Genomic DNA, 10,565 nt, shown 5'->3' with positions numbered 1-10,565 from the left:
GTTTAGTGGTGGTTTAAGGAAGAACTGAATAGGTGTTATGATCAGTTATTTGTACCACCTGAATAAATACAATTGTTTCTAGAACCCTCTAAATGTTGATACCCATGGTGAAAGTCTTAGTTGCTCCACCCTACTTCCAGCTCTAGACTAAATTGTGCTTGCCTTTCGTCCCTGAGATTTCCATAGAAAAAAAGTTAGCATTATTATTATTATATATTTTTTGTAAGCAACTAAGATTAAGTCACTTGCCCAGGGTCACGTAGCTAGTGTCTAAGGTTAGATTCAAGCTCAGGTCCTTCTGACTCCAGGGTTGGTGCTCTATCCATTGCACCACCTAGCTACCCCTGCTTTAGGCATTGTAAGACTAAATTGTAGAGTAGGCTACAATTTACATGAGTAGAGGGAGTTTCCTTTCTAGAAGTTTCTACACCAATATAACAGTAGGTCTCATATCTTTCCACTCCCTCCCCTCTAAGAAAATTGTTTGTTGTCTTTTGTACTTGAAGAAGACTGAAATGACATCATTATGGTGGGTCAATGTATAGTGTGACTGACTGTGGCTGGTCAGACCAATATGAGCTTACAAGACTCTACAACAAATAGTGTATAGGAACACTAATGTTCTGGTTGGGGAAGCTGGTGGACTGAAAGCAAAACCACAGTGGGAAGTATTAAAGCTGCCTACAGGTTAGGAATCCCTGCTATTCAGCTAAGTGGAGAGCCATGTTCCAAAGAGAAGTCATCTTAAGAGATGTGCCCAATGGAACTGGGAGGGGTCTCAGTAGGTAGAATGAACATTACGTTTCTAAGCCAGAACTATTGTTAACAGTTCCATTTCCCTGGATTAGCACCACAAAAGGTATTCTCAAATCAGTGTTTTTAAAAGAAAAATTTAGTTTAGGGTGGTAGAGAGATACCCTGACACAAAGTCCCATGAATGGAGTACCTAGGACATGAGGAAGCTGATGATGGGGAGATTGTTAAGTCCATGGTAGGGCCAGGTTAAAGAGGAACTCCCCTGTGATGTAACTAATGGGGGAGGTAATAGGTCATCTTGTAGCATCCTATTTTAAGCAATTATTATTGTTAAATAGGTGTTATAATCAGTTATTTGTACCAGCTGAAAAAATACAATTGTTTCTAGAACCCTCTAAATGTTGATGCCCTTGGTAAAAGTTCCAGTTGCTCCACCCTAGTTTCAGCTCTAGCCTAAGCTGTGCTTGCCTTTGGTCCCTGAGATTTCCATAGTAAAAGAGTTGGCTTACTCATCAGTGTCCTTCTTGCTCTCTTCAATGAAGGCAATGGACTCAGATCTAAGGCGGTTGGTCACTTCGTACGTACGCAGGGTGACTCCAAATATATCTTCATGATAGCGATTGTCATCCTAAGGGATAGGAACACTGACTTTGAGTCCAGGATGAAGTTCTCCAGAGTCATACAAGAGCCCAGTTGTTGGTAGGAAATGTCAAGAACTTGGTGGTTTAAAAATGTGAGTCAGCAATAGACATTTCTTGCTAACTTGCCATGAGATCTTATGCAATTCACTTCCCTTGCTGGGCCTCAGCTTCTTTTTTTGTTAAATAAGAGGGTTGAATTAGGAGGGAGATAGCTTTGTGTAGTGAAAAGCGGATTGATTTTAAACTTAGAAGACCTGGGTTTGAATGTTGGCTCTGCTACTTGTGACCTGACCTTGGACATGTCCTATAACTCTCTGGGCCTCAGGTTCTCCATCTGTAAAGTGAATGGGGCTGAACTTGGAAGGCTTTAAGTCCCTTCCAAACAGCATCTCTGAAATGACTCCTCCAGTTCAATAGTCTACTTGCTGCTGTGGAAGATTCCAGAACACCTGGTCACCACTCACCCTCAGTTTGCTAATGAACACCCCAGCCTCCTCTGCTGAGAGCCTCCCCTGCTGGATCATGATGCGTTGGATGGCTTTCAGGACATCGGCTGCCATAGTGACATCCCCACAAACGTAGATGTGGCCCCCTTTCTCCTTCAGGGCTCTGTACACAGTTTCTGCCAGCTGTTCCTGTAAGGCATCCTGTACATATTTCTGTGGGGAAGAGAGAGTGTCAATAGCAATGGCCTGCCCAGTACTAAACCTTGAACATCCTATTTCCTTTCTTTAGAAACAGACAACTTGTTTTCAAAACTAGCAACCCATCCCTGTAGTGAAAATTAAAAAAAGAAAGAGGGGAAAAGAGACATTTGGTAAAAACCAATCAACCTATCTGTGTCTGAAAGCATATATGACATTTTATACCCATAATCCCCTACCTTTGCAAAGAGTGGAGGTAGTGATTATTATTTTTATTAATAAATATCTGATAATAACAATGATAATGTCTAACATTTATATAGAGTTTTAAAGTTTGCAAAACACTTGTTTACATTATCTAATTTGATCTTCAAACACATTTCCTTAACTTCTCTCCCAAGACAAGCTTTGACTCCCTCATTTTCAAAGGGTTCCTTTCGGTAAAGTTGCCTACTCCTTCCATTATTATAGGGCTACCTATGAGACAGAAAGCCTCAGAGGATTTACATGATCCCTATCCCTGATAAAGCTGAGGAAGTCTTCCCCAAGGGACTATTCCTACCCCTTCTTATGCCTCCAAGAATCCCAGACTTCTAGAATTGGAAGGGAACTTGGAGGCCATCTTATCCAACACATACCTCAACAAGACTCCCCAGCAAACAGTCACCTAATTTCCCCCCAAAGACCTCTTGTGAAGGAAAACCCAATGCTTTCCAAGGTAGCCCATTCTGCCTTTCCAAGGCAGACACTACTCTTTTGAGTAGTGTCGGATGTTGGAAAGTACACTGTTCTCTTTGCCTGGAATGCTCTCCTTCCTCATCTTAGCTTCCTGGGATCCCTAGTTCCTTTCAAAACTCTTCATTATTGTTCAGTCTTCAGTCATTTCCAACTCTTCATGACCCCATTTGGGGTTTTCTTTGCAAAGATACAGAAGTAGTTTGCCATTTCCTTCTCCAGCTCAGTTTATAGATAAGGAAACTGGGGCAAAAAGGGTGAAGTGACTTGCCCAGGGTCACACAGTAAGTATCTGAGGTCGGATTTGAACTCATGATGAGACTTCTTGATTTCAAACCCAGTGCTCTGTCCATAGTGCCACTTAGCTGCCCCAGGACTCAGCAGAATTTAAAAAACCCCTGCAATATAATGGACAAAATCTTGGACTTGGAATCAGGAAGATCTGAGTTAAAATTCTGCCTTAGACACTTACTACCTTTGTGATACTAGGCAAATCACTTCCCATTTCTAGACCTTAGTTTCATCTTCTGTAAAATGAGGGGATTGGATTCCATAGGCTCTAAGGACCCTTATACCTCTAGATCCATGATCCTATATCACTATTTTGCCAAAAGCCAGCCCTATACAAATATCCTCTTTCTTTTTTAGCTGCTAGAGCAGATCCAGTAAACTCATTCTTCTTAAGAGGTTGTTAAGAAGGTTTATTATGTTGTCTCTTCCACATATACTAAAGAACATTCTTGATCCCCCAGCTTTAGGGTGATATTTACCCTACAATGACTATGTATATATGTTCTGTATCTATTGATTTGTTTATGTATTATCTCCATTCTCCCCCACCCAATATAATTTAAACTCTTTGAGGGTGGGAATTGTTTCATTTTAGTCTCTGTCACCAGTACTGAGGACAGACAGAGTGCCCGACACCCAGCAAATCCCTAATAAATGCTTGTCCAATCTTCCTCCCTACAACTTTCACCCAAGGTCTCCCACTGAATCCAGGGCCATCTCCAGTCGTCCTGATAGATATCTGGTTACTGGACCCAGATAGCTCTGGGGGAGAAAGTGAGGTTGGTGACCTTACACAACCCTACCTCACTTAAATCCAATTCACTTGCATGTCATGGCATCACTTACCTGATGCCATGGTCATCCTTGAGAAGGAAGGACAAACAACAACCCACTGTTCCTAGTTCTGCCCTCTAGAATCAAATAGAACAAATCTAGACCTTGTTTCATATGACATGACCTCAAGGCTCTGAAGACACTGGCCTCCAGAGTCCTCTGGAGTGCTTATGTGTAACTAGGAGGTAGGAGAGATCCCTGAGAGAGAATGATTTCCAAGCATGTGTCCATCAGATCAAGGCATGAGAACAGTATGGAGATTAGTTACCTTTGGTTTGTCTGGCTCACGGGAATAGGCCGTGTACAGCTCTCTGAAGACACCTTTGTTCTTGGCCTGTAGGGTTTCCTCCTTGTAGATGTGGTCAATCTTGGACTGCCGACATCCAAACACCAGGACCATGGGACATGGAGACATGCCTGGGGGTCAGGGAAACTCAGGTCACTGACAACACTAGCAGTTGGTTAGGTGGGAAGCCCATGCAGAAATAGTCGTTGCAGTAGTAGTAGTTATAAACATTATTACAATAATGGCTAATATTTATTTGAGAAGTTGATCTGGAAGCCAGAAGACCTGGGTTCAAGTCCTGCCTCAGGCACATATTTGCTCTGTGACCTTGAGTATTTCTTAACTTTTTAGTACTCAAAGCATCTCTCTAAGTTGCAGAGAAGGTGCTGAACTTACATCAGTAAAGGGAGTTTCCTCACCTGGGAGTTCCCTATACCAATGAATCATAGGACTTTCCTTCCTTCCTTCCTTCCTTCCTTCCTTCCTTCCTTCCTTCCTTCCTTCCTTCCTTCCTTCCTTCCTTCCTTCCTTCCTTCCTCCTTCCCTCCCTTTCTTCCTTTCTTCTTTTTCTCCCTCCTTTCCTTTTCCATGTTTTGGTTGCTTATCTATTTGGAGCTTTTTTGGGGATATGGTATAAGATGCTCATATAAACCTACTTTTTGCAAAACTGCTTTCCAGTTTTCCCAGTAGTTTTTGTTAAATAGGAAATCCTTTCTTCCATGGTTTGTATTCTTGGGTTTATCAAAAGTTGGACCTCCTGCTTTTGATTACTTCTGGGTTTTGCTTTATCTAGTCTATTCCACTGATATAGTTTGCAATTTTTAAAAAAATGAGTGCCAAGGGCTTTTGATGATCACTACTTTATAGAATAGTTTGAGATCTACTAATTTTAGTTCCCTCCATTTTTACTTTTCCCTCATTAATTCCTTTGAGTTTCTAGACCTTTTACTCCTTAAACTGAATTCATCTAGTTCTGTAAAATAAAATCATGGTAATAAATCCATTATTTATCTTTGGTAGTATCATTAGCATACTGGTTCTGGAGACAGAGAACTTGGTTTCAAATTTCACATTTGATACTCCCTGTGTGACTTTAGGCAAATCACTTAGCTTTGTTAGTTTCAGTTTCCTCGTCTATAAAATGATGCAGTTAGACTAGATGGTTTCTAAGATGATGATGTTCTGGTCATTGTTTATTACAGGAATATGGCCCAACCATGAACAATGGATATTTCTCTATTTAAATCTTCCTTTGCTTCTATAAATATTCCGTTTTATAGTTGTATTTATATGTCTCAAATGTGTCTTGGTAGATTAATTCTCAAATACTTTCTGTATTTGGTGGTTACTTTGAATGGAATTTATATTTCTATTGTTTCCTCTTGACTTTTTGTTCTACTGCAGAGAAAAATGCTGCTGATTTTTGTGGATTTATTTTTTATTCTGCTCTTCTTTTACTGAAGCTATTAGCCATTTCAATTAGCTTGCTCTAGTGTTTTGCAAGTAAACCACGTCTTTGTCAATGTCTATACCTTTAATTTCTCTTTTTTCTTATTTCTGTAGCTAACATTTTCAGAACTATGTCAAATAACACTGGGGAGAAGGGACACCCTTGATTTACCCTTTTAGTTATTGGGAATGCTTCCAGTGCTTTTCCATTCCAAATAATGTTAGTTCTTTGCTTTAGAAATACGCTTTTGATCATATTAAAGGAGGGCCTATCTGTGTGGAAGTTTTTTTATAGGTTTTAGCGTGTGTGCACTGTATTTGTTGAAAACTTCTCTTACATCTATTGAAATAGCCATAGGGTTTTTACTGTTTATACGATTTATGCCAACAATTTTCCTAACATTGAATCATCCTTATATCTGTGGTATAAATCCAAATTGGTCAAAATGAATTTTTAAAAAAAATATGGAGATATTTTTGACTAAGGAGCCTTTCTTCAGAATTTGGATCATTGGATATGATGTGAGAGAACTTAGGTTCCCTTCGCAGCTCTGCTACTTAAAACTTGTGTGACCTTGGGTAATTACTTTCCCTTGCTGAGCTCCAGTTTATTCACTTGTAAAAAATTGAGTTTGGGTTGGAGGATCTTTGAGGACTTCTCAGTCCAAAATTCCATGATCCTACTATATAAGTGTTGGCTCACTTCACCTATGGGTATGGTCAGTCCTGCACGCACAGGCTGAAAAATCCTGCTGAGTTTGTGCAGAAGATTGATTCCTTCCTTAATCTTTGAAGTTGTCCAGTGCTTGCTCCGCCATGTGCAGTAGGCAAAGAATAGAAGGACAGACTGCAACTCACCTTTGTGCTGGATATCGAACAACCTTTGCTGCCAGAAGCTCCGGAAAGGTGCTATTCCTGTACCTGGGCCCACCAGAATGCAGGGTACCTGGGGGTCCTGGGGCAAGTGGAAGCTGGGCGCTCTGGACAAAGAAGGAGGGCTAGTTCAATACCAAACAAACAAATAAGTATAGAACCAACTAACTAAATAATGAGAACAATTGCTAGCATTTATATAGAGTCAACTGAGTGTTAGACACTGTGATAAGTGGTTTACAAATATCTCATTTGAACTCAGACTGATTTAGAAACACTCTATGGTTTGTAGATACCACAGAAACTGGTGGTCAAACTCAAATAGAAACAACCCCAAATTGACTTAGAAAACTACAAATTAACATTATCGATGTCATATTGTATTTTTATTTTGAAAGATTTCCGTGTGTGTGTGTGTGTGTGTGTGTGTGTGTGTGCGTGTGCGCACATACACACATAGTTCTGGCTGCATTCAGGAATTTTGCGGCAGACCCCAAGGATCTGTGAGTCTGACCCTTCTGCTACTGTACTTGAGTAAGGAAAACCTGAGTTTCCATCCTGCCTCTGATACTTATTGACCAGATGACCCATGATAAGTCTCTAGCCTCTCTGGGCCTCAGTTTCCTCATCTGTAACATGCTGAACTCAACAGACTCAAAGGGTACCCTTCATCTCTGAATCTATGATCTCCTTTTATAATCCTGAGCCTGACAAACATATTCCCTGGAGAAGACGTGGCCTTTATTGAGGTAGGAAAACTGTTCATCTGGTAAAGTTCAACCCACATAGTTCCCTTTTTTCAGAAAACTCTCTTTGATCGACTTGGTTTTACCTTTTTTTTTTTTTTTGTTTTATCCCCATCACAGGGGTTAGAACATAGTAAACACTTAATAAATGTTTGTTGATTGACTCATGGGTTGTCAGTGACTTTCACCCACAGAACCCTCATAGCATTGTGTTCTGTACCTCTTGAATGCCCTTATGGGAATTTTGTAATTTAATCTTCTTGCGTTAGTGTCTTATCTTCCAACTAGACTATAAACCCTGAGGGCTGCAGCTATGTTTTACTAAGCTTTTTAGTTCCCTCAGAACTTAGCAGGTTGTTCCATACACAGGATCATATATTTGGCGGTGGAAAGAGCCTTAGAGTTCATTGAGTACAAACTCCTCCTCTCCTCAACTTGTTTATTTATTTACAGATGAGAAACTGAGTCCCAAGTATGTGAAGTGATTAGCCTAAGGTCATACATCAAAAAATCAGGATTTGAACCCAGGTCCTTTAATACCTAACCCTACTCCTTGTTGTTCATCCTTTGCTTTTGAAGAAGATCACTGAGGTAATGGTGATGTGCTGACTTGAATGTGAGTTGGATTTAAGTGAGCCAGAGCTGCACAGTCATTTGTCTCCCTCTCTCTTGCAAAGTCATCCAAGTCCAGTGTCAGGACAAAAGTCAGAGTAATTGGCCATGACCCAGGCAGCAGTGGATAACCTATGCATCTCTGACGTCTGGCCAAGCTCCATAGCTCATGCTTCAGCCACCTTCATGGGCTTTGGAACAAATCGTTCTCATTTACCCATTCTGCCAGGGGACTTCCCATGACACAGAGGAAGTTATGTCATGGATGACAGAAAGCAAATCTTTTTCAGAAGACTAGGTTGGGAGGCTACCCCATGGAAGACTGAAGGTATCAAAAGCTTGTTTGGCACACAGTAGACACTTAATGTGTGCCTGTTTCCTGCCTTCCTTCACTTCAGCAGATTACGCATTTGAAAGCTTAGCTCCATCACTTGATAGCAAGAAGCAGGGATGAAGTTGGGAGATATCCAGGATTTTGGGGAGAGGGGTCTATTGTTTAAATGTATGAAATAGCCCTGCCATCCTGACTTGATTTCTCTGCTTTTCTACATGGTTCTTTTCCTGGACAGAGACTGTGATGGTAGCCTGATTTTTATGGGAAGGATTTCTCTGCCTTTATACCTTAATTCCATGAATCAAGGGAAGTACTCAGACTGGCACAGTAGTCTGCCAGCCCCTTTGCTCCTTTCCAATTGTCACTTACCCTCGAACAAAACAAGGTACCACTTCCTCTGGCTGTATTCGGTTGAGCCAGGAAGAACAGACCCCATGGTGGATTGGTCCTTCCCCATCTGGCAATGAAACACAAGAAACAGGTGATCTGGCTGCCCAGCTGCTGCCACCAAGTCCCTTCCCATGAAATCCACACTTGAAGGAATAGGCTGCATCTGTCCTTGGATCATTTAGTGCAGGAGTTCTTAAATCGGGGTCCTTGAACTTGCTTTTTAAAAAAATATTTTAATAACTATGTTTCAATATAATAGGTATCCTTTGTAATCCTATGTATTTTACATTATACATTTAAAGGTAAATACATTACCCTGAGAAGGGGTCCATAGGCTTCATTTGACTGCCCAAGGGCTCCATGATGGTGAGTATAAAAACCCTTGGTAGTAAATAGAATTTAAGAATCAGACAGACCTGAGTTCAAATTCTGCCTCAGATACTTACTAGCTATGTGACCCTGGGTAAATCTCTTTACCTTTCTAGGGTATAGTGTCCTCCTCTATAAAATAAGGGGGCATGAGGACCTCTGAGGTGTCTTCCAGCTCTGAATCTATGATCCAATGAGGTAACAGAAATGCCCAAAGGAAAAGTTGTAGGGAGTCAGAGATGAGTTTTGGTGACTTCATAATTCTGTCACCCAGTGACTCAGCTGGTGGAAAGGTGTCTTAGGATCATAGATTTAGGCCTGGAGGAGGCCTTAGAGTTAATTTAGTTCAACCATCAGTATCATCATCCCAACAATAACAGCTAGTATTTGCAGAATGCTCCAAGGTTTACAAAGTACTTTCCAAATATTATCTCATTTGATCCTTATAACAACCCTGGGAGGTTGGAGTTATTATTATCCTCATTTTACAGAAGTGGAAACTGAGGCAGATAGTGGTTAATGACTTGTCCAGGGTCACACAGCTAGTAGTTTTCTGAAGCAGGATTCAAATTCGGGTCTTCTTGACTCCAGACCTTATTGGATCACCTCGTTGCATCTTATTTTACCCAGAAAGAAATTAAGTGACCTGCCAAATGTCACACAGGTATTGTTAAAGGCAGGATTTGAACTCAGGTCATCTGACTCCTAGTTTAAGGTTCTTTACTAGGCTGTTACTTCATTTTTCCTCTATCCCCCCTCTACCCATAGGGGACTTTGCGGCTGTGGATGTGGAAAAGCCCTAAGGAAAGATTTGATTTAGGACTGTGTGAGGCAACTTCACTGACTTCACTACCTGTTGAGGGAGGTTGGGGGTGGGTGGGGTATCTGCCCCTCCCTACCTCGAGTGCGGTAGGACACAACCGCCACGGTCAGATGCACCTCATCAGGGTACATGTCCGGGGAGGAGCTGATGGAGTAGTAGCGGGGCTGCAACAGGGACAGCTGGGTCAGCAGGAGAGTGGATGGCATCTGCACTGATGGGAATTCCTCCAACGCCTCCACGATCGTGGGGTTCTTGCCCCATTTCCACTCCTCATACTCTTGTAAGCCCTGCACCAAGGGAGGGGGGAAAACAGCTTGAATCACCTTGTAGGGTCATCAACTGAGAGTGAAAAGGATCTCAGAGAGTTGAAAGGAACCTTAGTAACCGTTTGGCCCAATCTCATTTTCCAAGAGAGAAAACTGAGTCCCAAAGAGGGGAATGGATATGCAGGCAGCAATAATAATGTTTAGCATTTTAAAGTGCTTTGCAAGTGTTATTTCACTTGGTCTTCATCAAGTTGATACTGTTATGCTTTCCATTTTACAGATGAGGAAACAAGACAGAGGCTGAATGACTTATCTAGGATCACACAGTTTATGAGGCAGGATTTGAACTCAGGTCTTCCTGACTCCAAGTCCAGTAAGTGCAGAAGCCATATCTGAACCCAGGTTGTCTAGCTCCAATCCAGTGCTCTTTCAATAATACCACGGAGTGTGCTCTCTGAAGCCCAGAGAAGGACCGTGAGGTCAAAGAGAAACCTGAAAAGTCCACAGGGCTGGGGA

General features: G+C 41.5%; 1 protein-coding gene across 9 annotated transcripts in view; it reads right to left on the bottom strand.

Annotated features, from left to right (window-relative positions):
• Positions 1-10,565, bottom strand: part of NOS1 (nitric oxide synthase 1) — a 249,654-nt gene that overhangs the window by 7,922 nt on the left and 231,167 nt on the right. For 8 of the 9 annotated variants that reach the window (XM_072600318.1, XM_072600317.1, XM_072600316.1 and 5 more), the window contains 6 exons: positions 9,860-10,070; positions 8,571-8,658; positions 6,495-6,616; positions 4,170-4,318; positions 1,862-2,056; positions 1,266-1,384 (listed from right to left, as the gene is read on the bottom strand). In XM_072600318.1, the coding sequence (XP_072456419.1) occupies positions 1,266-1,384; positions 1,862-2,056; positions 4,170-4,318; positions 6,495-6,616; positions 8,571-8,658; positions 9,860-10,070 (884 nt within the window). Of the gene's footprint in view, positions 1-1,261; positions 1,385-1,861; positions 2,057-4,169; positions 4,319-6,494; positions 6,617-8,570; positions 8,659-9,859; positions 10,071-10,565 lie in introns of those variants that run through there. The other variant, XM_072600320.1, reaches the window with a different exon arrangement.

This window comes from Notamacropus eugenii, chromosome 4 (assembly GCF_028372415.1).
Source record: "Notamacropus eugenii isolate mMacEug1 chromosome 4, mMacEug1.pri_v2, whole genome shotgun sequence".
In the NCBI taxonomy this organism is placed as follows: domain Eukaryota; kingdom Metazoa; phylum Chordata; class Mammalia; order Diprotodontia; family Macropodidae; genus Notamacropus; species Notamacropus eugenii.
The sequence above is the reverse complement of the archived record's forward strand: the minus strand, read 5'-3'. Positions and strand labels throughout refer to the sequence as shown.